General features: G+C 48.1%; 12 protein-coding genes across 12 annotated transcripts; 3 read left to right on the forward strand and 9 right to left on the reverse strand.

Moving 5' to 3' along the window:
• Positions 1-410: 410 nt before the first annotated feature.
• BO79DRAFT_275448 (C6 transcription factor) lies at positions 411-2,496 on the reverse strand (the record flags this gene model as incomplete). The annotated part of the gene is made up of 5 exons (XM_025687663.1): positions 2,417-2,496; positions 2,222-2,325; positions 1,474-2,173; positions 912-1,425; positions 411-547 (listed from the first exon to the last, which is right to left on the reverse strand). The coding sequence occupies exons 1-5, from the start codon at positions 2,489-2,491 to the stop codon at positions 411-413; spliced, it is 1,530 nt and encodes a 509-aa protein (XP_025535247.1). The 5' UTR covers positions 2,492-2,496.
• A 418-nt stretch (positions 2,497-2,914) lies between these two features.
• BO79DRAFT_275452 (intradiol ring-cleavage dioxygenase) lies at positions 2,915-4,392 on the forward strand. Its single transcript, XM_025687664.1, has one exon. The coding sequence runs from the start codon at positions 3,161-3,163 to the stop codon at positions 4,217-4,219; it is 1,059 nt and encodes a 352-aa protein (XP_025535248.1). The 5' UTR covers positions 2,915-3,160; the 3' UTR covers positions 4,220-4,392.
• An 862-nt stretch (positions 4,393-5,254) lies between these two features.
• On the reverse strand, positions 5,255-5,791 carry BO79DRAFT_180969 (uncharacterized protein). Its single transcript, XM_025680121.1, has 2 exons — positions 5,609-5,791; positions 5,255-5,541 (listed from the first exon to the last, which is right to left on the reverse strand). The coding sequence occupies exons 1-2, from the start codon at positions 5,727-5,729 to the stop codon at positions 5,348-5,350; spliced, it is 315 nt and encodes a 104-aa protein (XP_025535249.1). The 5' UTR covers positions 5,730-5,791; the 3' UTR covers positions 5,255-5,347.
• Positions 5,792-6,884: 1,093 nt separating this feature from the next.
• BO79DRAFT_211344 (DUF4419 domain-containing protein) lies at positions 6,885-8,207 on the reverse strand. Its single transcript, XM_025683005.1, has one exon. It carries the CDS (start codon positions 8,130-8,132, stop codon positions 7,008-7,010), a length of 1,125 nt encoding a protein of 374 aa, XP_025535250.1. The 5' UTR covers positions 8,133-8,207; the 3' UTR covers positions 6,885-7,007.
• Positions 8,208-8,702: 495 nt separating this feature from the next.
• BO79DRAFT_275455 (catalase) lies at positions 8,703-10,883 on the reverse strand (the record flags this gene model as incomplete). Its single annotated transcript, XM_025687665.1, has 7 exons — positions 10,517-10,883; positions 10,381-10,439; positions 10,153-10,314; positions 9,963-10,087; positions 9,817-9,906; positions 9,499-9,766; positions 8,703-9,434 (listed from the first exon to the last, which is right to left on the reverse strand). The coding sequence occupies exons 1-7, from the start codon at positions 10,836-10,838 to the stop codon at positions 8,703-8,705; spliced, it is 1,758 nt and encodes a 585-aa protein (XP_025535251.1). The 5' UTR covers positions 10,839-10,883.
• A 660-nt stretch (positions 10,884-11,543) lies between these two features.
• Positions 11,544-12,273, forward strand: BO79DRAFT_158309 (HHE domain protein; the record flags this gene model as incomplete). The annotated part of the gene is made up of 2 exons (XM_025678900.1): positions 11,544-11,885; positions 11,950-12,273. 2 exons carry the CDS (start codon positions 11,544-11,546, stop codon positions 12,271-12,273), a joined length of 666 nt encoding a protein of 221 aa, XP_025535252.1.
• A 1,067-nt stretch (positions 12,274-13,340) lies between these two features.
• Positions 13,341-14,645, forward strand: BO79DRAFT_275461 (uncharacterized protein; the record flags this gene model as incomplete). The annotated part of the gene is made up of 4 exons (XM_025687666.1): positions 13,341-13,423; positions 13,474-13,933; positions 14,009-14,203; positions 14,272-14,645. 4 exons carry the CDS (start codon positions 13,341-13,343, stop codon positions 14,563-14,565), a joined length of 1,032 nt encoding a protein of 343 aa, XP_025535253.1. The 3' UTR covers positions 14,566-14,645.
• A 549-nt stretch (positions 14,646-15,194) lies between these two features.
• On the reverse strand, positions 15,195-15,830 carry BO79DRAFT_158310 (uncharacterized protein; the record flags this gene model as incomplete). The annotated part of the gene is made up of 1 exon (XM_025678901.1): positions 15,195-15,830. One exon carries the CDS (start codon positions 15,828-15,830, stop codon positions 15,195-15,197), a length of 636 nt encoding a protein of 211 aa, XP_025535254.1.
• Positions 15,831-17,221: 1,391 nt separating this feature from the next.
• BO79DRAFT_158342 (uncharacterized protein) lies at positions 17,222-17,950 on the reverse strand (the record flags this gene model as incomplete). The annotated part of the gene is made up of 1 exon (XM_025678905.1): positions 17,222-17,950. A coding segment is annotated over one exon (729 nt), but the record flags the coding sequence as incomplete, so codon positions are not given.
• A 74-nt stretch (positions 17,951-18,024) lies between these two features.
• On the reverse strand, positions 18,025-19,839 carry BO79DRAFT_158315 (FAD-dependent oxidoreductase; the record flags this gene model as incomplete). Its single annotated transcript, XM_025678903.1, has 4 exons — positions 18,025-18,699; positions 18,748-19,118; positions 19,168-19,441; positions 19,540-19,839. 4 exons carry the CDS (start codon positions 19,837-19,839, stop codon positions 18,025-18,027), a joined length of 1,620 nt encoding a protein of 539 aa, XP_025535256.1.
• A 1,736-nt stretch (positions 19,840-21,575) lies between these two features.
• On the reverse strand, positions 21,576-22,976 carry BO79DRAFT_232329 (terpene synthase family protein; the record flags this gene model as incomplete). The annotated part of the gene is made up of 7 exons (XM_025684221.1): positions 21,576-21,648; positions 21,701-21,912; positions 21,970-22,003; positions 22,054-22,143; positions 22,202-22,358; positions 22,417-22,751; positions 22,819-22,976. 7 exons carry the CDS (start codon positions 22,974-22,976, stop codon positions 21,576-21,578), a joined length of 1,059 nt encoding a protein of 352 aa, XP_025535257.1.
• Positions 22,977-24,110: 1,134 nt separating this feature from the next.
• BO79DRAFT_275465 (fungal specific transcription factor domain-containing protein) lies at positions 24,111-26,889 on the reverse strand (the record flags this gene model as incomplete). The annotated part of the gene is made up of 7 exons (XM_025687667.1): positions 24,111-24,786; positions 24,844-25,005; positions 25,062-25,271; positions 25,320-25,452; positions 25,505-26,544; positions 26,631-26,736; positions 26,859-26,889. 7 exons carry the CDS (start codon positions 26,887-26,889, stop codon positions 24,111-24,113), a joined length of 2,358 nt encoding a protein of 785 aa, XP_025535258.1.
• Positions 26,890-27,051: the final 162 nt, after the last annotated feature.

Raw genomic sequence — 27,051 nt, forward strand, 5'->3', positions numbered from 1 at the left:
ATTTAATTTTTCTTTATATACTCCTGTGTCTAGGGGGCCGTGTTAAGATATTTATATAGATTAGTTATATACTATACTCAGATCTTCTACATAAAGTATCTTTATACATTACTTTGTTTTAATCTTCTAGATAGCTCAATATAACTCTCTCTTTTGCTCCATTTGTTCATTCGTTTCGTTGCTTTCGTTGCTGTAGAACGCGCCTCAAGAAATTATTTAATCAAAGATAACTTCTAACATGTATCAAGTTGGGTTAGAGCGAGATTTGTTCGAAATTAAGGTCCAACACTTTCGCAACGACCAATTATTCTCTAGTCAGAGGAAAGGCTCACACGGGTCTACTTCGCACTCAGTCATATATATTTTCCTGAGCTCATAATCTCACTTTGAGCGCGACCAACAAGCCAGTATCACTCGCAAGCCTTGTTGGAGGCCTGCCTGGCAAGGAAGACAAGTCTCTTGATCAGACAGACTGTGAAATAAAACGGAGGAAACAGCCCCCTCGCATTTTCTGATTCCTTTCCATCTAATTCAGCGAACATGTCCACTAAGCTCTGCAGTAGTTGTATGTCGTTCTCATTTGACGACGCGGCAGGATAACTGATAATACATCTGAAAAGGGAGAAGACGCTCGTCAGCAAGAATTGGGCGTAGATCCTGAGTAACCAGTATTAGTAACTTCAAATGAACACCGAATGAGGAGAGCTACCAGAAAGTATGCCAGTTCAGGAAATCACAAACATGACGTATGTATAAGAGAATAGACCGAGATTCCTGATAGAACAGCTCGACACTGGAGGGAAGAATTGACCAGCTGGAAATGCTATTGTTGCTCTCAAGACAAGGACTCGCTTCGTGAATCTTCCCTAATAAGAAGTAGAATTCTAGGTGTAGACAGACTCCCCGCATACTCAGGTCATGGAAAGTGTAATTGGGGGCGGACGGTGTGGCAAATAAATCCGGCCAGCAACTAGTCGGGAATGTGCGTTTCAGATCATTGAGCTCTTGATCTAACTCACGGATATACTGAAGGCGACGGGCCTCTGGCTGAGCTCGAGCATGGCGGGAATAAAGAAGATGATACACTTTGGACTTCAGCAGAGAAAGTCGGACATCAGAGGGAAATAGTAGCTCATTGTGTGAAAGAGGTCTTGAGAAAAATTGATTGTCAGACGACGACAAAACGTAATTGTCCGGTATTTGGAGGTCGCAGTCCGCATCGATGAAATGTGGTGGTTGATTGTATCGGATGAGCATGTTCTTATCCGCTCCATAGCAGAACCAGAACAAGGCCCGCAGGTGTCTACCTTCCAGCTTGCTCATTATGGACATTCGGTGCGCACCAAGAGTGAGTATCATTCGGGTAGCTAGGGATAGCAGGAGTTGCCCGGGTTCAATTTGTCCACTTGGCATGACATAGGTCATCTGTGGAAGTCAGCGAAGAATATTTTGGTCAAGATGTAAGCAGCATACAATCAGCACAACAGCTTCCAAGCTTCTAACCGTGGTCCTTTCCATCAACAGCCTAGGCACGAGGCCCAGTGCTGCCTGAATATATGCATCTGGTTCAGCATTGACGAATTCCGGGCTGAGTCGATGCATTACACTCATCATTGCAGTGAATGCAAACAGGCAGGCCAGGTTCGCTGCAGGCACGGTGTCATCTTGACGGTCTGGTACACCCTCTTCAATCAGTCGATTCAGGGCATCGGCGTTCGCAACCGGGAAAATAGAATACAACCCACTCTGGGAGTAGTGGTTGATGGAGTATCGTATCAAAGGCGTGGGAGGCCACTTTGGTGACAGCGAGCGATGTGAGCCTGTCCTGCTCTGAAGGCCCCGAAATCTGAGCGACTGTGCAGCTTGGGCGAGAAAGTGGTCGAGATCGACTTGGGCGCCTGTTTTTCGGTAGACTAAGGAAGAAAAACTCGCTCTTTTGGTGGATCCAGCTTCTCCCACTCCACAATGGGCGATTTCTGCTTGAAATGTTGCAAGCGACGTATCTATGCTGTATATGTCTGGTACATGGTCTACAGTGAACAAGGAAAGCCATGGGTTTTCTGAACGTTCGATAGAACTATTTCGCTCTCTCTGGCTGGAATCGGGAGAGAGGTCCCGGACAGCCAGCTGGGCTTCCAGGTCCCGTATCCGTGCTTTGGCATCGAGGAGTTGACTATGACTTCCGTTAGCGCACCAGTATGGCAATGACACCGGTACTTACTCTCGGAGGCTTTTCCGCAGCAGGCTAGGGTGTTCGGTAAATGTGCACTGCACACCTACCGAAGTACATGCCTCACAGGTTGGTTGTGCGTTGTCACAGCGAATCTAGTGTGGTCATGTAGGATAAGCACTCAATTGCCATAGAACTCCACTTGCAGGAAGTAAACGAATCATTGAATTGGATGCAATCACGTACCTTCTTCCGGCGGCACAGATCACAAGCATTGCGAGCTCGTCCACCAGGGCGCTCGACTGAAGATTGGCCGCTCATGTTAGTGGGAGATGCCTAGCGGGCCGGAACGAGAACAGACACACGGTCTAATGCTCCTGGATCCTGGCGGTTCCTGTAAGGACGTTGCAATTTCTCAGCCAGGATTAGTCAGCGGCAACGCTAGGGCCGGTGTTTGCCAGGGTTAAACATGAAGGTTGACGCGGGCAAGAAGATGCAGAGGGCAAGATGAAGTGTCGATCCTGGGGAAAAGGGTGCCGAGACGCGGAAGCTGCCAAGAGCCGGTTGATCCTAACTCCACTCCGCTCCATTTGCTACTTCGAGGAGAGCAGATAGCCTCCATCAATCATCTTCCTCCATTTCATAAGCCACGCACGTCTTTTTGATACTGACGGATGTCGACCTTCCTTCCTCCTTCCCACCGACTCTGATTCACTTCAGTTGAGTTCTATGACAAGAGATTAGCCAAGATCCTATACAACGACGATGACGCGTTTGCAGGCCTCGGGACGGTTCAGAATGCCTTAGTGACAATATCAAGCAGAGAGCATTGCGTGGATATCGGTCTACTTCCGGATCACGGACATCCCGAGCCCGACAGATTGAGGATACATAAAGCATGGCTTTTGCTCGTCTTCAAATCTTTCCAAAACACAACCCAACTCATACTCACTCGTTCTCTTCGAACCGTCTCTTCTCAATTATCTCAAAATGCAGCTTCTTCAGCTCAAGCAGGCGATTGCGCTGTCGCTGGCCGGTTTTGCTATGGCGCACCCGGGAGCCCATGAATCCAGCTCTTTCACCGATGTCTCCAAGCGTGCCTTCCTGCACAACGCCCACCGGAGTCTGAGCCAGTGTGCCGGACAGCTCAAGAGAAATGGCGTCCTTGAACGAGCTGCTTCTCGCCGCGCCGCCGTGTTTGAGCAGTACAAGAAGCGCTCCTTGGGTCTCCGCGATACGGAGCAGGTGGTCAACACCTCGCACCACTCCTCCCTCGATGTGACGCTCAACACTCCCGAGTCGGAGCTTTTCTCAAAGGACCCCGTGTGTATCCTAGCTCCCGAGGGTGAGGTTGGCCCCTTCTGGGTGAAGGGCGAGCTGATCCGACACGATCTCTCCGACGGAGAACCGGGTGTGCCTCTCTACATTGACGGCCAGTTCATCGACATCAACACCTGCGAACCCATCCAGGACCTCTACTGGGACGTCTGGAACTGCAACTCCACTGGGATCTACTCCGGAGTTCAAAGCAGCATGAACGGCAACGTCAATGACACTTCCAACCTCGATAAGACATTCCTCCGTGGCATTCAAAAGACTGATGCTGATGGCGTCGCGGGATTCAAGACCGTCTTCCCTGGACATTACTCTGGTCGCGCAACTCACGTCCATGTCATCGCCCACCTGGGTGCGGAGGTCCTCGCCAACAACACGCTGAGGGGAGGCCATATTCCTCACATCGGCCAGCTGTTCTTCGACCAGGATTTGATCTCACAGGTTGAAGCCACCTATCCCTACAACACCAACACCGTTGCCATTACCGAGAATGCCGACGATCATGTGGTCATCGTTGAGACAGAGGATAGCAACTCCGACCCCTTCTTTCAGTATGCTTTGCTGGGAGACTCGATCGAGGATGGTGTTTTTGGGTGGATTACCCTTGGAATCAATGTTACTGCCAGCCATGACAGCAGTGCTACATATGCTGCTAGTCTTACCTCTTCTGGCGGGGTTGTCAACGAAGATGCTTCGAGTGGCGTTGACATGTAAGGCCCGTGGGGGTCTTGAGCAGTTGAGCCGGAGCTTTTCCTGTGGCTTTTCAGTCACTCACCTTGGCGATAACATCGACTTGTTGAAGTCGGAACCCTGTCATGTAGTTAGTAACCTTCTGTATCATCTTTTACTTTACCTTGGAAATCGAATTGAATAGTCCAATTCATTAACAGGACTAATTGTAGGACATTAAATGTGCCATTGATTATGACTGTTCCAACAATTATTGTGCCACCCCCCTCGCTACAACATAGTATGCATTTTATAGAAAGGTATCTAGCGACTGCCAGGCTGTCAGTCGGATGAAACAAGCTCTAAATCATCTGCGATTCTCGACCACACTCTCAAGTAGATTTGATAAGATGACTCACCTGTGGCTAACCCAGTCAGGTATCTAAGAAAATATTACGGGACTTATAGCCTTTGGGCAGACATGAAGTTTCCTGGTTTCAATTCGCGTACCTGCCGGGTTCAAGTCCAAAGCATTCGTTGTTGGCTTTATGGTGCTGACAATCCGGAACAACCTGATTACGGATCAACGGCTGATGGAGGGTAAGCCCTACTGCCCGAAACCAAAGAGGGTACGGTCGCATTTGCAAATTGTCTGGTGGAAGACGAGAATGACTGTGCACAATGCAAATGAACTCATATCTGCATAGGAGGTTGACAGGGAAAATGGAGTAGCTGATCTGCTCTGTATTTTCGTGTATTGGAGCAGGTCGGGGTATAAAGCAAGGTATTATCAAAGTCACCCACATAAGCATAATATCATACCAATACGCCTTGATTATAAGATCCTAAGCACATATACCGGTAGCGGGCAGTACTCCCACGGCGCCACTACGCGTATAATCATCCCCGAGCCGTGTCATGCTGGGGCATTCTTGGCTATTATGTGATACACTGCTACCAAGGGGCCTATGACTCGATAATGAGAGATAAAGGATTCATAATGCACTCGTTCTAGAGCTATTCAGATTCATTCGACTAGAGGAGTGGCAGGACTTATCATCGACATTCCTGGTCTCTTGTCCACGATCAATATCTGGATACATGATGGACAAATAACTGCCTAATCCGCAATCTACTCATGGCCACATGCTTCACCCTCATCTGTTGCACCATCTACACCGGGTTATCACAGACGTCACTCTTTCCAGCGCCACTGTTGATACAGATGATACGGCATTCCTCAACAACACTAAGTGATTTGTCGGCATTGCAATGGAACAGGTAACTACCCCAGACACCTGGGTAGCGAGCGGCTTCAGGGGAACCCCATCGGACTATCGCATCATGCATCGCATCCTGGTTGCCGCCTATTTATGTTAGTACACCTCATCCACAACTTCAATGTAGTAAGCTGAATAGTGGCCCACAACTCACCAACATCGTCAAGCACGACTTGACAGTAATTCATGCCTGGCGTACAGTTCCCAGTTACAGCCGCACTGACAGAGGCTGATAGGCTGAACATCAAAGTCCCAATTGTAGCAGTGAATTTCATCTTGAAATCGTAAATCGAAGTAGAGGGCACAGGGGATATAGCGTCTGCGTGCTGATGTAGCCTGGAGTGAGGATACAATTGGATCTCACTCAATTAAAAGAGAATGGTCTGAATATATATCCAAGGATTATAGTTGAGTTATTGCTTTTGTTAAGACTGGCAAAGCTTGCTCTTCGGTGTTGGAGTACATGTATCACATGCCTATCTTTCAGTAGTCTTCGGTCAATCTCGCCTCCGTACGGCCGATTAAAAAGTCCGGATACTCTTATATCCAAACCCGAGGTGGTACAGATTTCTAACTAGTAGTTTACGGTCTACAGACTATATCCTCTAGTAGGTATCGGCCCGGGAAATCCCCGCTATGATTGGCCAAAAGAGCCACAGTCGGGCTGAAATGAGGTAATGTCTTGTTCATCTGAGCTGGCCATAGCAGGATTGATTGGCAACAGCTGAAAAGTAAGTCCTTGATTATGCTGTGGCCTTTATGCAGCTGCCGATCTAGTCAACACAGCCTCAGCCGCACGCCCTACCAGCCTTGCAGGAAGTCACCCACCTGAGCAGCTCAGACCAATTTTCAGACCTGTAAGATATTCCAACATATGCACCACAGTTCGCCTCCTTATAGCGGCTGAATAATTTTTAACTGAATGAATACATAATTATACTAATAAACTTGCTGTCCTTTCGGAAACTAGTCAATTGTCTTTTAATCAGTCCTTTTCCCATCTAGTAAAGGCCACCTATCCTGCTGTGAATAGAAATACTTTATATTCATGGCCTACAACATAAAGCGTTGATATGCTGTTGATGCAAGTCAAGACCTGATCCTGACCATATAAGACACCTCTGATGCCTTCTACCCCCTTCTTCCGTGCTCGGGGCCTATGGTAATAACCAGGAAAATAGCTTCGGGAAGAAAGTACTCTGAGAACTGGAAAGCCTGGTTACGCGCATGGTGGGAGTTGAGAATGACAAATGACATGCACCAAAAGACAGAAGTGAAGCCCTTTGAAGATATCCTGGGGCGGGTCCATCACACCGTCTGAACCCCAGGAGATCTTCCCTTTTTTCCTGGATATTGCATGGACACCTTACCGTGTTCAGGCCATCGCAGAGACTCAATATTGAATAAATAGAATACTACACGGCCTATAATCAAAGTTAGCCAACTGCGGCTGCTGATTGAAGCTATAGATTAGGTCATGTATCCTCTAATCAATCACTATCTTGGGCTTTGATATATCCTAAGCAATCATCAAGTCCACACCTTGGTGAATTTCACTCCGGATTCTCTGCGGCAGTTTCCTTCTCATATATCCACCATCCCGAAGCCGGTTGGATCGTGTCTTGCTGGGCCTCTGCATCTCCAATAGCAGCTGTCGTCTGTTTGCCACAACTGGCTTGAATGCCGATTACTCCGGCGACTAGCTCTGTCTCATACTCGGTGCCATTGTCATCTACCTTCATAGGCACTGAGGCGAACGCGCCCGGGATATCATCAAAGTCGACACGATGAAACTGGACACCATCCAGTTCACATCCCGGGGTTCCCTTATCCATGGGCTGGCCTTTTTCATCCCAGTAGCAGAACGCGGTGATCCACCCCGACAAGTAGGACGGGCCGCTTCCGCCGGAGATTCGATCTGCGCACAAGCCCCAGAATCCACGAACCGACTCTAAAGTGGGCTCGTCAAAGGAGACGATGAAATTTTGCAGGACAGGTCGAAGAAGGCGAGCAAACTGAGCGGGCTCCGCACCCAAGTCGGGGAGCTTGTCCAGTTTGCTTAGCAGCTGTACCCAGTCCTCCCGCTCTCCCAGCAATGTCACACTGGGGATCCCACATAAGAGAAATGCTTTAAAGGAGAAGTATTGTTGCATGGCACCCATCATCAAGACCGCTGCTATAATCTGGTCGCTGACGGTGGTGGTGCTGAATGCCGGCATGAGCCACGTCCGTAGGTCGGGATCCACGACCTTTTCTTGAATCGCCTCAGTCATTTGGACTGCCAGTGCACCAAAGTCGACCGAATATACCGTCCCGACTGCAGTGACAGAAACTTCCTCCTTTCCTTCATGGGCCACGAAATGCGACCGCAAATCTTCGGCATGCGCGTTGATGTAGAAGCTCAGTTGGGACAGGATGGCGAACCACACGTCCTCCGGTCGCAGGATCAGATGATGATGGTTGCTATATGCCCGGTACACAGCATTGACCAGGCCATTTGAGGAGGAGCTGATGTGGGTTTCTGCGAGTTGTTCCGGGGTGAAAGAGCTCTGGAACAGCTGTTTGCAGCGACGGGCATTTTCTGGACAAGACTCCTCTAAGAGGGATTCCGCCGTGAGTACCTTGGCTCCAACCCACGCCTCTGGTCTGGAGCTGGAAGTAGTTAAAGTAACCGGCATCTTGTTTCTGGGATGACTCGTTTACTTCTTGTGGGGGAATAATGGATATGGACACAATAAAGAAAAGAAAAAAAGGGATGATGGATCGGATGGGTGTTTGAATCTGCCTGAATTAGTGGGGCGCGTGCATCATTCAGATCTTGTTGTTTCACCATTCTATCCCAAAAACAGTATCGATCGGCGTCATCATCATTCGTCCTCGTACTTTCCGACATTGGGGCAGACCATCTCGAGGACCTATTGATTTGTAGTAACTCGACGCCTTCACCTGGCAACAATCTGGGCTTAGTACCTGAATCAATATTACTTACTACTAGTTTCACTAAATAGGTATTTATGTCCCTACTAGCCTCAGGTCAAGGGTTCCGAGTTGTTGTGTTCAATGAAGTTATTAGTGCTCTCGGCTTGGCACGAATATATATATATATCATCAGAGTATCCGGTGCATGACAGATGGCATAAGGTCTGCAGTATGTCATATTTCGCACTAATTATTAGAAGACAATACAATTGAAGCAACAAGAGGCATTAGTCATGGGACTAAGCTCATGGAATGAATATAGGGTTCCGTTAAACTTGGACATTGTAAACAGGCTGCATCGGACACGTTCCAACCAACTTGTCGGTCGGGGCGCAAGGGCGGAACTTGGGCTCCTTCATGGCGGCCTCAGCACCCCCAGCGCGTTGCTCGACCTCGCTAAACGCAAACGGCTTTTCGGGGAGCAGATCATAGACGCCCTGTGCATACTCCGGTGCAATGCGGTACAATTGTGCCAAATACTTGATATGGATCAGCGGATACTCCACGAGTCGGAGGAGCCGGGCAGTATTATCGTGCAGTTGCTTGCGAGCACGTTCATCCATCACCTGTTTATACAAAGCCCGTGGCTGATCGTATTCGGAAGGCTTGCCTTCGTGGTAGAAATGGGATTTGCGTCCGACGTTGTTGTCCGCTAGCTGGTAAGGCGCCTCGGCAATATCTGGTCGGAACTTGTTCACAAAGCTGTTCGGGACATATTGCGGGTTCATGCCGTGATTGGCATCCACGCGCATTTGACCATCAAAATTCAGGGATGAATAGGACGAGGCCATAAAAGGACAGTTGACGGGAACTTGGTGGAGGTTGATGCCGATTCGGTGATATTGTGCATCGCGGTAGAAGAACATACGGAATTGCAACAAGGGGTCAGGGCTGTCTTCAATGCCGGGGACCATGCTGCCTGGGGAGAACGCCGCCTGTTCAACATCGCGATGGAAATTCTCGGGGTTCTTGTTGAGGCGGAGTTTACCGAACTCTTGAAGCTATATCAAATGGATGAGTGACACAGGGCGTCCCAGAAAAAAAGACGGAGAAGTTAGGACTCACCGGAAACTGCTTCTTCGGCCACACCTTGGTCACATCGAACGGATCAAAGCCCAGTTTTACAGGGTCTGCATCTTCGGGCTGCATGATCTGCACGTGTGCAGTGTAGGTAATCTCTTCCCCCTTTTCGATTGCCTGCCACAAATCGCGTTTCGACCAGTCCGGATCGGCCCCTCCGTGGTACTGGGCTTCATCGGCGGTGAATTGTCTCTGACCATTGTCTGCCAAGAAATGATACTTGATATACACAAATTTGCCTTCGTCATTCACCCTACAATTGTTTAGTAGGTGCAGGTCATAAGTTCATGTCAATTGGCCTACCATTTGAAGGTGTGGCAGCCGTACCCGTGGTTGTTTCTCCATCCCTTCGGCGTTCCATGGTTACTGAAAAACATCATGCCGGCATGATTTCTATCCATTGTCAGCTACATGACACGCAGCTTTCCTATCCACTGCACGAAACATACCCCTCAGGCGTATTAGCCAAGAGATCGAAGAGGGAGTTGTGGTCGAGGAGGAAATTCTGAGGGTTACGGGATTGCGACCGAATCACGTCGGGGCCCTGAATAGGGTCTCGGCAGAAGAAGACCGGCTGACCAGACAAAGTCAGAGACCTGTCAAACAGGCAGTACGAATGAGATCCACCACATCACATACGAAATTCAGGCCCACGATATCATAGTTTCCTTCTCCCGTGTAGAACTTGATGGCAAAACCACGCGGGTTTCGGGCTAGATCGGGGAATTCCCGACCGAGAGTCACGGTAGAGAAGCGGACGAAGACCGGCGTCTTCAGTCCGGAGGACTTGAGGAAGTCGGCCTGTCCAGGTTAGCTGTATTTTCTCAAGTTACATTCTTCTCGGCGGCAGCAAAGGGATATATGCACCTTTGTAAGGTTGGATACATCTCTGGTAGTTTCGAAGTATCCGAAAGCTCCACTACCACCTGTGCATCGTCAGCCAATTGATCTAATTACCCGACCGATGATGGCAAAGAAACCACCGAGGAGGAGCAGGACATACAGGGATGAACCATCCGCTCCAGGTTCTTGGAGCGGTTGAAATGCTGCTGTTTCTGCAGCAAGAAAGTGTCCGACACCAAGGGCAGTCCACCCGCGGTCTTGCTGTGAGCGGGATCGGGAAAGGGGATGCCCTCGTTGTTGGTGAAGTAGGGCCCGTCATCCTGCCGCTTGCCGGCCTGCTGGACCCCCGTCAACTTGGCCGCCGTCCGGGCGGGCCCGTCATTGGCCCCCTGAAAAAGCGAATTCAATTGCTTGATGCGCGGGTCGGCTCCCGCCGCTCCCACCGCTTCCCCCAACGCCTGTAAGGGATGCGCTGCCATCATTGCTTGCCGTCTTGCCAATCAATCACTGGAAGCTGGTTATTATGGTCGTCTCTTTGATCTGGTCTCTCCTACTGGCATGCGGATATGTTCTTATACTTCCTGCCTTGGCGTCCGGGCGGTTCCGGCCTCAGCCATGACGTCCAACCGTGAACAGTTGTTACCTCACGCAAAATAAAGTTACCGTTCCCTCACCTTTCACCCCGATTAGACTTTTGTGAAGGCTGTCGTCGTGATGAGCAAATCCACTGAGTGGCCATGGCTAGGCTAAGCCCTCAGCGGGACTCTCAAGCAGATGCCAGAGACCTCAACGGTCAAGAAGCCGGTTATTGAGGGCTTTCCCGCATGGCAACGATCCTATGCAAATTTCTATTGGTTTCACCGGCAGAGCCACCATCCGCCAAAGTCGCGACGCCTGAACTATGTCATTGTTCTATCATGCCAATGTGAGGCTCCCTAACTTTGAGGCGCAGACAAAACATGATTAATTGCTTAACCATTGTTGGATGGCCGGACTGCACACTTGATGACCACCCATGTCATACTTTCGAGCTGGTCTGGACCTCGAAATTCAGACATTATAAACAGGTTCTGCGCTGTACCCCACGAACTCAAGGACAGTGTATTACAGTGCGCAAATCGTAATAGTACTTCCATTTCTGAGCAAATTACTACAAACCCGCCCACGAACCAATCAGGCAAGCGATCATGTCGCTCTCTTCTTTATCGAAAACATCATTCAGGGGACCACAATCCTCCAATCTCTTCTCCAAAACGGTTCAGACCGTGAGGCGTGGTTTCCGGATCACCGCCCCTGCCGCGATTCGCGTGTCTGAACTTATCAAGAACGACCACCGCGAACTGAAGGATGCTTACCATCAAATTCTAGGTGCAAAAACGAATGATGAAAGGGTCAGATGGCAAAACCAATTTACCTGGGAGCTGGCCCGCCACTCGATTGGCGAGGAGCTAGTCGTGTATCCCCAGATGGAGCTAAAGCTGGACAACGGCAAGGCCTTGGCGGAGCACGATAGAGAGGAGCACCAAATAGTATGATTACGTATAGCCTCGTTTCTTTGAGGGACGAATCAAGCTAACTGGCGTGACACTGCAGATCAAGGAGCTTCTCTATACATTTCAAGGCCTTCAGCCTGATGATACCGAGTTCATCCCTACTCTTCAAAGCCTGTGGGCGAACTTAGAGCAGCACATCATTGAGGAAGAAAGCCAAGATCTGCCGGCTCTTGAACATGCCATTGGTGAATCTGCCTCCGAAAGTATGGCGCGTTCTTTCGGTCGCACTAAGAATTTCATTCCTACGCGGAGCCATCCAGCGGCCCCTGACCGGCCACCGTATGAAACTGTTGTTGGTCTGATGTCTGCGCCTATTGATCGATTGGGTGACATGCTAAGAAAGTTTCCCGACCAGAAGGCATGAATTGAACATTACATTATCTCTTGCTCTTTGTTGTGGAGTTCAAGTTGAGCATGGTTGTACTTGGAATGCTGATTTCCCGTTCTTCCTTTGCCTGTAGTATAGTACCCTGTATCTGAATTAATTTATATTCTCAAGAACACCTACCAGAAAATCGGAATAAATGCCAGTGCCCTCGTCCATTCTTGGGCAATAGATCTTGCAAGAACTTTGTAGCAGATATCATGCACCTGCGCTTTCTCGATTGCAGTTGGTAGGAGAGTTCTCACGAGACGAGAGTAGAGTAATCAGGTTAGCAGACTGCTTGAACAGTGCCATGTTGAGACTTCAGCAAATCGGGGCACGGGATCTATTGCAGACTGAATGAACCAATTGCTATACTAGTGAGTGGAGTTGATAACATGCAACCTGAATGGCTTGCCTGCCTTACGATTGGTGGCAATATGACCTCTCTTCCTTGCCCTGTATCGGAATCATAAGAATCCTGTTGGCATGTACAATACCATTTACCCCAATTCACGAGATCAATACGGGACTATTGATGATTTGGGTGAGGAAGACTACCCGTGATACGGAATGTCTCAAGACATGGGGATCGATCCATTGAGGTAATTGAAGATTCCACAGACCTGTTTGATACTTAATGCTAAGCCATTCGGACACCGATCAGACCCTGACGGGTATGTTGAGGTGGGCCGATCGGCAGACACAAAATCAATAGTTTCCGACGCCCCACTTTGGAAAAAACTTGACCCAGGATTTTAGTCCGTTTGGTAGGGAACAGATGCATTTGGTGGTTTAATTAATAATAGCTAAAAATGTCTCACTTTGAACCAATAGGCTGTACTAAACCTATATCGGGTCCCTTAGTAGCTGCTACCTACGGCCCTATCAAACGCAGGGCGAACCTGGAAATCAGCCAGAGAATTTTCACACCGTCGTTGGCTGCAAGTCCAACTTCATTATCAAGTGGGAGGCGGACAATAAAAATTCACTGAACGTATTGGCAGGGACTTGATCAACTAAAAAAATCGACATCGTTAGGTGGCCCATCATATTCTTGAGTGAGCATGTATAGACCGACGACGAGATATGAATGGTGGTTGTGCAGCGGGTTGCTCGCACAGGCAGTCTTGACCATCGTCTTCGAGATGTACGCCCCCATCCTTTTGTGGGCACGAGCACATCTAACCTACAAGGCAGCTATATACTCATTGAATGGCAACGATGGGTCACTTCCACCATCAATCAAGTGCCGGTGTCCTACCTGATTCCAATTAACCTAGGCATTCTGATATTCGCCTGCCTGTTTGAGTTGTTTCTATCCTTGGATGCAATCCACCACAAGAATAACGTCCTTCTTTTTGCAGTCTGCATTTGTAATGCCTGCAGCTTCGGTTATTCTGTGATGCAATTTCTCGTCATGAGAGATACTACTGCAAGGCTGTTCGAGTCACGTTTTAGCTATCCGAATTTGGTGGATACTACACGCAATGTGTGGCCTCAGGTCCAGCCAGCAGAGATCCTTGTATGTATATTTACAGGGCTGTGTACTCTTTTTCTATGCCCAATTGCATATTTGATACACCGGGACTATTCATGGGCTATCTACAAGTCTGTTCACGGCAGCTTGGATACTCGGATGCGTTATCTGGCCTATGAGGTAAAATCGACTCCGTCGTATTCCTTTTCCTGAAGTATCTTGTAAATACTTGCTAACCATAGTTGGTAAATGCAGGTTTTTCTGGTACTGGTCAAACTAAACCTCTATTTTCTGATTGGCTTCATTATCCAATATGATCTAGTATATGTGCACTTCAAAGAACCAGAGTATACTTTGACGATGCTCCTCATCCCTGTCGCCATCATTGCGATATTTTCTGGTGTCTGGTTTGTCCAGCGAGAACGAATCTTTAGTACAATTGCTATTATTGTGAGCTTCTCTACCTCTTGTCTAGGTCCTCAGGATTGCTGGCATGCCTTCTAATTGCCACATAACAGATGAGCTACCTTGCCTTGGTCGCATATCTTATCAGCCGGATTGTGATTCTATCTTCGGCGAATACAGCCGGCAAGAGCATGATGTTGTTTTTCGCCGCGTTATCCTTGGCACTGACTGCTGCAACGGTTGTCTGTACTGCTATTTGCATCACAAACTTTAATCGGGGGTTGAGAGCCATTAACCAGTCAAAAAGTGCCAACGCGCGGGATTCGTACCTTTTGTACAACAGGACCGCCTCCGCGCAATTGTCCCCTGGTCTTCCGCGTCCCGACTCTCGTCTCACGCTTGACTAAGAGCCACCAGAGATAAGGACTATGTATGAAAGTACCAGAACGTCAAAACATGGACTACATGTTCGCAACTTGCACACAGGGTAATATCGCAAGTAGAAGGTTTTAGGGATATAGTACCCACGTCCTTCACGCGTATTACTAGAAGCTCTTGCCACACACCATTTCTCTACAATTTTCGCCCATATCGCATCCGTTGTGTCTTTGCTGGAGTGTTACATTGCGAGATTGCCTATATATGAAAATGTCCAAGGTGTCCTGCATACACACATGTGCGGTGGCCGAAGTATCACCAGACTTTTACAGCAGACCGTCTGCGCCCGTCTCTCAATATCATTCTCTCGGCTGTGATTGTGTCACAAATAGCTAAGGCATACAACAAGCCCGATAACCAAATTTCATGCTATTATCGGACATTCTGTTGCCAAGCAGTGCCCCAGGAAGACCCGAATTTGCGAAGCATACTCATAAGCGATGTTGAGACATTCACTGCAGCCAGGCAGCTGTCAGCTGATCCTTCGCCTCTTCTTCCTGTGTGGCCTCTGACCACCACCTCTTCCAACCAACCATCTTCTTGAGATCTAGATAGATCAAATCCATTTCTTTGACCCTTCGTCTTGACAAGTGATACTTCAATTCGTCTCCTCAGCCAGTTCCAAACTTCGACTTCTAAGGATGTTCCGACCCATAGTGAATAGATCAAGCCCAACCTGGGCAAAGAATAGAACAAAAGCAAGCCAAAAGGTCAGTGCGCCATTCCATGCATATGGTCCATGCTGATGAAGGTGGATGGCGGTGGCCGAGGACAATGCCAAAGGAGCGATGAAGTTGAGGATAGCTAAGGACCTTGGAAAGGCAGGGTCTGAACTTTTATCCGAGAGAATTGCCCACGCTATGCTCCAACTTTGTATCCAAAACGGCGGCCACTGCATGATGAGAGTGAACCAAAACAAATCACTCAGAAGTAAAGTCAATTCCGGCCCGTAATCCCGAAACGTCGCCAGTCCTAAGAATGTAGAGGACATCATGAAGGTGACACTCGCTACCCCACAAGCCACAAGAGACAAGTCGCCGAGAATTGGGTCTACGTCTCGTATCAATCGAAGCTGCTTTGATACTACTGCTCCATAAGGAAGACATAATCCGGAGCAGATAACAATCATTGCAGCCCCCGCCTGAATTCCCTTTTTGTGTCTGTCGTAGTGATTGTATACCTTGTCGGCACCCCATGATGGAGGGAGTGGTGGTATGAAGCCGCATGCTATCATTGCCAGAAATAGAATTGTCACAAACAGGAAACCGCTTGCAACAGATAATAACTGCCAATTGGTTGGAGTGAAAAATTGATACCTATGACACAACTTGTCCAGTACCTTTTCACATTTAGACAAGGGGCGGCGCATAGCTGCACCAGAAAACGATCGGGGAATAGTCATGTTCAGAGCACCTGATTGTAGAAAATTATCTTATTGAAAACAGCTATATTTTGCGAATGACGATGAGATATATGTACATCTAACAGTTAACAGCAATAATAACTCACTGGATTACATTCCCCACCATGGGACATCATGTAGCTCGTAGCAAGGGGAAATTTGAAGTCATAATCTCGTATGGGCCTGAACGAAGTATGTAAGGAGACAGTCAGATGAATTGTGCACTATTCCATGTCTAAAGTGCTGTGTTAAATCATCCACACCCAGTGCCTCATAATGCATCAACTTCGATCATTCATTTCAGGAAAGGTATACGCTTCGGGTTTCACAGCATGAATGCAAGTAACAGAAAAGGGATGTTGTTGCCCAGATCGACAAATTGTTATGATATGTCTAAGCACGGGGGTTCTGGCTTTGCTAGCATCATGTGCACGCTAACAGAGCAAGGTTACTCTGTTCAGCCCCTCCTCCTTCCCTTTTTAACGTTCCAGTCTACTCCTGGTCTTTACATACATACAGACAAAATGGTCCTAATGTGGTTACCCAAAGCATGGCATTTTATTGGAGGCATTTCAAAAGCCCCCAGGTATCGCGTTCTATAATCCCTTCCACTTATTTCCTTTTAGACCATGCCAAATACGTCGACAGCACGATACTAGAGGTATTGACTTTCGTTCATTGACATTAGATTTTTTTCACGATTCAAAGACTGTATTGTGATGTGAGGAGGTCTGTCAGCAGTGGTACCGCTTTGATACAATCCCAAAGCACTTAGTAGTGGAAGGGGATTGGAGTTAAAATCAAATCCGTGTTTGAATCTCATATAAATATATACAAGGTATAGACATCAAGTAACAAATTTGGGAAGTGGGAAAAGACATAGATTGTAGATGTTTGAATAGTAGCGGGTACGCCTCGTCTGGCATGCAACCTCAAGTACGAGTTAAACTTGTTCATTTACAAAAATTGAGTAGCATTGTTCGTTGATTCAAATATATCATGAGACAGTTGCACTATATTCATTATACTGACAATTGTGTGCTGCAACCCGTAGGGACGAAACCAAAAGCACATTTTGCAGAATGAAAGTGGACGGAGAGAGAAGCGCCACTCAGTAACTATCTTGACCGTACATGGGAACGAAAGGATGCGGGCGTTCCGCGTCATGGCTTTTGTCACTCAAGAGAGGAAGTATTCCTAAAAGCTGGGTGACTACATCAAACTCAACCTGAAATTGGACTTCCAACAGCTGCTGACAAAATCAGTGGGCGTTCTAGGCGGCGTGCCGCATGCTTTGCCAAGTACTCTTCCCTCAGACCCCATCCTAGCATCAAGGCTGCTGCCGGACCCAGAATAAGACTGATGAGTGTGCCTGCTAGGATGAACGAGAGCCAGGGCATGTTCATCATCCCGCTGGAGCTTAAGTCGATATACTCGAATGTGACCCATATCAAGCCACATACAAACCCCGCCATCTCTTCGTGGTCGACATGTATGGTAGATACTGTTAGGCTCATATGCTGTGATATTGGGAATAAGCAACCAAGTAATGACCGTGATACCCAACCTCTCGATAGCAAGGACATGGCCCCGGATAGTAAAGCGCATGTGTAATATGTTATTCTAATATATGGCATGTCGACGTTCGGAGTTTCAATAAGCTCTTTCACTGTTGTTCCTCTGATTAAAGACGATACCTGGACATGAAGGAGTCGGAAAAAAGCAGGTAGTAGAATGAACATAAAAGCCGAGTTGCTTCGCACTGAAGGGTTTCCATAGGTGATCCAGAACCCCGGAATATAATAGCATGATATAAGGCAGGGAATCAAGATTTTCATATAAGAAATTTGCGTACTGCGACGATCTGGCGTATCGAATTTGGACACCGGTGACTGTATGGCATATATTAAAAAGTATAAAGGAGCTACCACATGGGTCCCTCCAAGTATTCCTGAAATCACAGAGAAGGACAGGGAGCTATGAAATAGTTAGTTCTCTCGCCGGATCGAATAAGCCTTTGTCAAACTTACAATGACATCAAAGTGGCAATGTTCCCTGTTCTGCAGCTTTCCACAGCCCAAATTGTTAGCAGCACACCGAGGTCTGCGATTCGTGACATTGCTGCTAGAGTATCAGTGCTTTTATGATTAGTATAAGAGCCATCATCTTCGTATGCTAGCCCGTTCTGCTTATGTAAAATAGGCGAATGATCAACGATGCGGCCAGCAATGTAGTGCTGCAGAAGGGGTTGAACTGCAAAGATCATGGTAATCGCAATAAGAGAACGCAGTATTAGTGAATTAGTTCTGGTAGCAGCTTGGATGCCTTTTCGAGTGTCAAATGGCATAGTAACCTGTAATGATCTCTGAGGAGGTGGGAGAAATGACAATTTCTCGGCGCCAACAGTTGTCTCGCACAGGATATCTGCTATTGCGTCTAGTTGATATTTACCGAGGTAGAGACCTACAACCCTGTCTTTCAGCGTATGGAATGCTTCGAGCCTCGTAAAGCCGTTACCCAACTCGCAGAGTAGCCTCATGCGTTGCTGTCTGGATCCAGCCCAATCTTCCAAGGAGGCTGAAATCCGAGGAGGGGATAAGTCGGAGGATATGCTGGCTTGCGCCATAGCAACGATTGTATTTGCCAGGGACGCGGCACTCTCCATCGCCCCGTTCCCGCCTTGCCCCAGATTAGGAGTAGTCTGTGCCTTTAATCAGCAATGAAAATTGGGGTAGGACCATCACTGTACCTTGTGTACTGAGTCTCCGATACATGCATATCTCTTCCAGACCCACTGGTTCAAGAAACCTTCTTCGATAGGCACATGGGAGCAACGGACTCTGTTCTCGAATATGTCCCGGAACCGCACCCCTTCTGCAACATACTTATTAAAGAAGGGAGCCATATCTTCCTCTATCTTGCTTTGGTCTAAGCGAGGTATGTCCTTTTCGCCATATACCTTTCCCATGTCACGGAATACGAACCAGAATATTTGACCATTCCTTCCCACCGCATTGAAGAATGAAAAGCCATGCGCAAATGTCCTGTTGCAATGTCCGATCTTCATCCCCGGTGTGGGCTTAGAGATTCCAAAAACCGCAGAATACTGAGCGCTGAACACTGTCTTAACTGTAAGCATGGTGGTTTGAATGTACATACGACGCATTACCTCGTCCAAGAGCTTCAGGCATTATATGCGATTTTGGGCTGTCGCTGATAATATCCCTTAACATCTTCCTGCGCGTAATGCTGTGTATCCCATCGGCTCCAACAACTATGTCCGCCTGGTACGTACTCCCATCCAAGCACATAACTATCGCCTGGTCGTCCGATGATGTTATCTCTATGACTCTCTTTCCGAGGAGCACGCGTCCTTTGTCTGGTAGATGGTCAAAAAGGACTTGAAGAACGCGTTGTCTTTCAATAAAAATCACAGGGTAACCCTGCCTGCTACCATGTTAGCAAGCCTACTGCCAGGCATGTTACGACCGTAAACCGATGGGATGTCACATTGTGGAAGTGTTCAACGCGTGGTTGTGACATACCGGGCGGTAATTAGGGCCAAGCCTTCGGTGTGCCCAAGCAGTTGTCCGTCATCTCGCCAGATGCGCTGGACGGAAATAGGACCACCGTGATATCGGATGTCCTCGAACATCCCCAACTGATCCAGAATACGCGCTCCGCTCGACAAAAGGCATAGTCCCGCTCCATCGCATGGTGCAGCTTCCGACCTAGCTTCCAGGACAACGAAGTCAATCTCCTGTCGAGCAAGAGCGTTGGCGAGAAGTAAACCCGCGATGGACCCTCCGACAATGACCACTTTCAAACTTTTAGTAGGCATATTCCGACTGCAACAGAAAGACGTATTAAATGATTAATAGAACCGGTTGGGTTTCTTGAAGCCTTCTGTGATGAATGGTAAATTCTTTTATACCGTACGGATGAGACAGGTGGCCTACATCATAGGAATTATAACAGTGAACCTGATAACCCATCAACTTGTAGATGAACATCCTATTCGCTGAAGAGGATTCGCCCTTGCTACCTCAGTAATCAACTGCGGATAACAATAAATTCCATAACAGTCCACCTGAAACGATGATCTCGTCGAGTGCGAAATTAAATTCGCTGTTGAAAATGTTAAAACCACCTAGCGTAGTGTCATGCCCGATACTCCCCAGGAGCTTTTTCACCCTCTGAGCGCCGTGCAGTTATGATGCAATTGATCAACCTAATAATCTCATTTTCTAGACGAATCAAATACCTCACGTCTTCCAGCTTGGAGTACGGCTTAGGCTGATTCCATTCCGGCACATATGCCTGCAACCTGAAACTCGGCACCTAATGAAGTTTAATGTGATCGCAAGACGGGTCAGTTCGTTACTTTTGGCGTCTTGCATACGGTGACGCCATTTATTCAAGCCTACCTCATTTTGGCATAGACCAGATGCAGGAAGAAAACCTCTAAAGCTAAGTGAAGAAAGCAGAGAACAGCTGTGGACGTAAGGGGGCGGCGATGAACGTGTTCGCATGATTTCGTTATCTCAACGTGGAGCAGCTGTATGCCTTTCACTTCAGCGCTGAGGGCCAGCTTATTAGATCGTCTTTTGTTTTAAATACGGCCCGTATGATCAATACGATGGGGTTATATGATCGAACGGTAGTTAGAGTGACGAGTTGGACGTAGCTGTGGCTCTGAAAATCAACTCAAGCAAGGGTCTGGCAGTAGTAGACCACATCATTACCAGGTCTCTTGTGACTACCAGGTACGATGCAAATTGTTGTTATGAAGAAAACCGCTAAGAGGGGGGGAAATGAACTTGCAATACATTCAGGCACCGCAAGGGCGGGCTGCAAAATGGTGCGCGGCACTGGCATCTTCAGTGAAATGGTTGACCTTATGCAAGTATTTGAATCAAGTAGGTCCAACCACACGCGCAAGGAGCAACTCTCTGTTCTCTATATGCCCACGGCTGGTTAGTGCAGATATCCCGGCTCGCTATATCAATTTCTGGTCTAATTTTCCCGATGATCTTCTTTGCTTCTTTCGATATCATCATGAAGCCAAGGCAACAAATCTAGACACACCCTGCATCGCATCAAAGGAAACCAAGACTTGCCTTGTCGGCCCTTGGATGAGGACTAGCTCTGCAGAAGGTGCGCAACAACAATAACAATAGACATTCGCTGTGAGACGGCCAGGCCTCACATTACTTACGATAATTCCTGTCACCGGGAGTGCTGTACAAAACTTACCGGTTTTCAATTCATCTACAGCTAGCGCGCCAGATTTTTTAGTGGTTGATGTACTTTAAATCCTCCAGGACTGGTGGACATGCTCTCCAGAGCTTGCCAGTATATATCATAGTACTGATAGAAAAAGCCTCCAAAGTCATTATGTGCGTATAGAAGAGAATAATTTGCTAAGATAACAAGAGGTTTAACTGCTTTGCACACTCCTGCCATTGTTTCTTTGTTTTCCAAATACTCCAATGTGGCTATCTACCGACGTATTGAATTACACAAACTCTTGGGTGCAGATTCATACCACCAGATCAGTTGAATCAAGAAATTATTCTAAAACATCAAGATCATAGCCCCTGTCTGATCTATGGGGAGAGAGGAGAGCATATATCGTGGAGTAACAAGACTATATCCTAGCGTTAAAGGCAGTCCAATATCCTGGGAAAGGCCTCACGAACCTCCACTCAATGAAGCCCGCGCAGTAGTGGCGGCATGATTCGATTAAGAATTTCAAAGGCATTTGATCAGACCTTGCCACAATATCAGCTTCAATGCGGTCCAAGTCCGCAAATGAATCCTTGAGAATCTGGATTGAGATGTCGATGGCGGTTTGCGGTGATTTCGCCTGGTTGAGGAGAATAGGTATCAGGCTGTATACTTCTCCTTTATGCTAAACAGGTTTGGCGTCAGTATACATCTTTCTGAGTGAAGAAGTTCCATGACTGACAATCTCCTTCTTGAGGGACAGGATATCATTGGTGCTAAGCATAGATTAGCAGGAAATTGTGAACTCCATTTGATATGTACTCACACAGCGATAATAAGGTTCGTCTCGTGCCAGATATCCTTCACCAACGGACTACGTGTCATTGATCGAGGGATTCGCAGGTGCGTGGAGAGCCTTTCAAATATCATATATCAGTATTATACATATGGCACGGTCGGTGGTGCTGACATACTCTGTTGCAGCGCATATCACCCCCATCAAGTTTGTTCCGAGCCGATACGCCAGGTATTGGTCGGTTGACGGTATATCGGTTCCAAGACGATTTTCCTGTTCAACCTTGGACATGTCGATGACAAACATGATCTCTTCTGCCAATGTGAGCCTATGTTCTATATAGCGTCAGTCTCGTCATACGTGGTAGGAATCCGCTCTGCCTAACTGACATACCTTCGTCATACTCTTCTCGGATGAAATCTGCTATTGGACTAAACCCGCAAATAATGGTATTGTCGGTAATATGATCAGATTGTTCCGAATTCAATTCCAGACTGCTACCGATATACTGACGCGTCTCGTCCCGAAACTGCTGACCCATATTCAGGTTGTACGCCGTCAACTGGGATGCCCCATCCAGTTCGTCGTCCCAGACAATCAGCCATACAACTAGAAATGCCAAGACACGCAGCTTTCTGAATGATGTATGTGGCCACCAAAGACAGGCTAATAGTGGGAAATCAGAAGCTTTCACTTTGCGTGCCTTGGCTGGATCTCCGGGCAAGAGACTGAGAAAGTCATTGGCATCAGCGTAATCTTCTGGTAAAGGTCCCTATTGTGATGTGAGATACATACGTATCTATATAGTCATTAACACATAGTGCTAATAAAGTATGGTTGCTGTTTTTGACCCCGGGTTCATTCCTTATCAGAGACCGAAGATCCGGTATGAAGCACGTATGGCCATGTAACCGTTGAAGAATAACGTCCTGTGTTGGAGGGTTCTTCTTCATCTCAGCGGATGGTAAGATGCAGCGGTCGTTGATCAAAATGTAGTTCAAAATCTGGGTTGTCTTGCGCGCAACAGTTGAATCAATCATGGATTTCCACTTCAAATGTTGGAAAGTTACACATTATTTACTTGTAAATATTTATATGAAATCCCAACTCTGCAAAAGAAGCCACAAACGGCTGTTGATTATTATGACATCCTTGTGACCTTTCATTACTAGCCAAACCTTAAAACCGTGGAATCGACTGCAACGTTGGATGACACTTCAGGAACTCAAGGAGTATGCGTGTTGATCGTTTACTCGCATCTTGTGAGCTGGATTTTGGCAGGATACACGTTCTGACATTCTCTGTTCTTATCCGGTGTTTTGCAGGAAGCCGAATTCCGGGCGTTTCGCTACCTGCATGCTTTGATATGCATGTAGCTTGATATAGTAGTTCCGAGCGCATGCACCAGATGCAGTTTAGTAGTCAAACGCGTGTGGCAGTAAATCTGAGAATTGAATGATCTCACGGATACAAGTTTCGGCTCGTTTTCGGGGCATCGTATTGGGATCATGGTGACGGTGTCAGAGAGTTCACCATCAAATGCATTTCACTACAAAGGTGCTCGACCACTGCCTAGGCATTCTTTTCTAATGTTCCGGCCTGAGCACAAATCCGTCCTACCATCTTGTGGACAGCCGGCTCTATGATCGGGACCAGTTACCATGTGGAAAAGGCATTAACATCCTATCCCGTAGGGCATTACTTCTTTTGGGCCACCCGAACAGGGAGCGGGGAATATACGTTTCAAGTAGTCCATGCCTTTGGTATAGTAAGACGGGTACCCCTAACATCAGGTTGACGCGTTCATGACGGATACTTCTGTCCCCTATTATGTACAACCATTCAAATCATTCTCAAAACGATTACAACTTAGAAGATAAGGGTGCCTTCGCATAGCATCGTGTCTTCCAGCTGTGTTGTTCGAGTGGCTACAGTCGCAATCAAGTTTTCCTATCTCAATAACATGAGATTGGAAGCATGATGCCAGAGGATGCTTTCATAGTGCATCCTCTGCAAGATGGTGAGGCTTTCGTAGAAACTGAGGAGCATATACCAAACAGGTCAGATGCCATGCCATATTCCCCAACTCAAACGAATGCGCGAGGGATCCCTTCACTGAGCAGGATGTTACAAAGATTGGGTGCCATGAAATCGACTGTGGATATGGATGCATCAGTAATCACAGAGTAGTATGGCACGAGGTCACTAAGTTCAGTATCTAGTCCCGTAGAAGAACTCTCTGTGAGCACAGGCTTACACGGCATGTTTGGGGGCCCTTCAGTATCTTCCCGGTTCCACCCCGACGATTCCGAAAGGCCCTGCGCACGGCCATACGTAAGGTTCAACTTGCCCCCGAGAGCTCGGCGTCTCTGCCGGCGTATCTGCCATTGTTGGCGCAAAGTGCCCAGGAAAACGCTGGTGCGTCGGGCATTCTCGAAGCAGCTAGCCATGCGGTCAAGGGCCCGAAAGCAAGTATTGAGATGGTTCACCAGGAGTTGATCTCGAGACGTGGTTCTAGCGGGAACAGTGTTGAAGATCAATATTAGTGCAGCTGAAAATACAAATGAAACCATCTGGATACTGGTCTTGTCAAATCCGTAGGTCTGCTCATAGAGGCCGAGCAGTTGAACGATGGCCACTGCAGATTCGATGCACATTTTTCGAGCATGGCCTGAGCCCGGACCTTGAGGAGGCTGGGGCTGTATATGACGTCGCGAGATGTAGGGCTTGTGGCAATGGATCATGAACTGGTAGTATTGCATACTGAATTGCTGTCAGATTTGAGACCGAAAATGAACAAAAGATCCTGGCAGGACTTACTGGAGGGTGAGAACATGAGGCAATGGCGATCGGAAACCAGTATGAGTCCCTTCATTGACCTTCAGCTCTTTTGGGAGGTTAACCTGCCACATTCGCAACTTCTTAACGGTTGTCGAAGCCAGCTCCTGCAGGGCGTGAGTAGAGATCTCTGAACAGCCGTATCTTTGGAAGTAAGCGTTAGCGCCAAGAACATTTCTTTACTGGACGCGGTGTCTTACAAGACGTCGGTGAGCGGGAGCATGATTTCATAGAGTGAGACCCATTCCTGGCACAGTGGGTTAAAGGGGGTTGGAGGAGAACTACTCCCGAGTTGATCGGGATATGGCTTCCAGGTCGAGGTAGGAAACGGGCTCGGAGACATGGGCTCCCGCACCGTGACGGCATCCATCCGGCATTGGGCGGAGCGGCCTAGATAAAACCCCCAGAACCTGGATAGTAAGCAGGTTATCCCAGGAGAAGAGGGCGGGGACACTTACTGCTCATTCAAATAGACCCCCCAGAATACCATGCGGCGCACCTCGGCGTCTTGACGAGGAATGATTCCCTTTTCCACATACGGGCCCATCTCCAGATGAAGCCCCAAATCCAGTGTGAGACGCATGGCCATCCCTTTTTCGTTAGTCTCAGTGCATCCCATTCACTGGGAAGGAGGAAGGCTTACCACTGTATAGCCATCCTCGAGTATCCCGGGTACAGGATGCCTCATGGTTACTGAGAATAACCAGGGCCTGTATGGTTGCAATTGACGGATTATCCAGTTCAAGTTCTACTAGCAGCTTGGCCCGGTCGCCAAAGTATTCCGCCAGTGAACGGGGAAAGGTGACAAAGTCGGGATGATATTTGGGCTCATAGGCGGCTCCCAGGGCACACATGGCGTCCGACAGGGCTCGGGAATAATATGGCGTGACAAGCCCTTCCTCACGGCTTTGTGTTCGAGACCGCCAGAAGCTATCGGCATCAATTACATGCAGGCTGGGATCCTGCCAAGCAAAGAAGAGCTCAATGAGGTGCTTTTCGAATGCTTCGTCGACGTTTTGATTAAGCTTGGCATTGTCTAGCAACTCGGGCGCATCCCGAGGAATGGCGATAGGCGGAGTGACATCAACGAGTGCATCCAGGAGCGTTAAGTTGGATGTGGAACCAAAGTATCGAAGTTGACCATCGTGGGTAACTTGCAATCTCCCTAGTCGACAGGAGAGCTGGTCTGTGACTTCGTCGTCACTGTCCCCATCTTCTTCCACTTCGTCCTCCTTCGGTCCTCCCTGCATAGTGGAGCCCTTCCACATCGTCCGTTCATTGTCGCACAAGGGATCAAGAGCATCCAGAGGAACAGTCGGTTTGTGGGATGGCCCTACGCTATGGGTCTCGTCCATCTGAGTGGGAGGAGCGCCGCTGTTGATGGACGCGGGCGTAGTGGGCCCGATGTTAACATTGACACTATTGTTTTGCCCTCTCCGGGGGCTGGTGTGGTTTGGAAACGCGAGAAGGTCTTCGCATCCCAGCTCCAAAGCATCCAGAACATTTTTCAAGATACGATGGTCCTCCTCGTCGATGGGCGGAACTTGTAGGCCACGCTCTTTGATATAGTGGACGAGGCTGTCCACCCGGCGTGCCAGCACGGCCACGGCCGGTCGCACGGGGACTTTCCGTTTGTCATCGCTTTGTCGGTAGCGACAGGTTTTGCCTCGAATGGCGCAGTTTCTACAGGTTGGGGAACCTCCGCCACACTACCGCAAATGAGTATGGGTCAATTATGGTGGTTGGGCGACGGGGATCGAGTTTATTACCTTGACTTTCCCTTCACGACAGGGGATGCAGGCCGTGGTAACATGCTTCCGAAGGGACCGTTGACTTCTGGATGTGGCAGGCATAGTCGGAACGTAAGAAAGAATACTCGCAATGGCTACTCACAGTTAAAGCGAGAATGACTCTAATGAAGGGATGGGAAAACACGAAAACCCTTCTGCCCGGAAATCATATCCCGAGCGGAGAGCAGGAGAGAGAGAACGGCCGACGGTCGGAAATCCACCCTGTGCCCCTAGCCATGAAGATATATGTCTAAGAATGCTCGGATTATGCTGCCAAATACAGTGATCCTTCCTTTATGGGTTTTTAGAGACTGGGGAGTCGTTTGGTGAACAAGTATTCAAGGCAGGAAAGCGTAATGACATGGAGGGCCAAACAATCCCGGAGGTTCGATCATCTTTT

This window comes from Aspergillus costaricaensis (assembly GCF_003184835.1).
Source record: "Aspergillus costaricaensis CBS 115574 unplaced genomic scaffold BO79scaffold_40, whole genome shotgun sequence".
Taxonomy (NCBI): domain Eukaryota; kingdom Fungi; phylum Ascomycota; class Eurotiomycetes; order Eurotiales; family Aspergillaceae; genus Aspergillus; species Aspergillus costaricensis.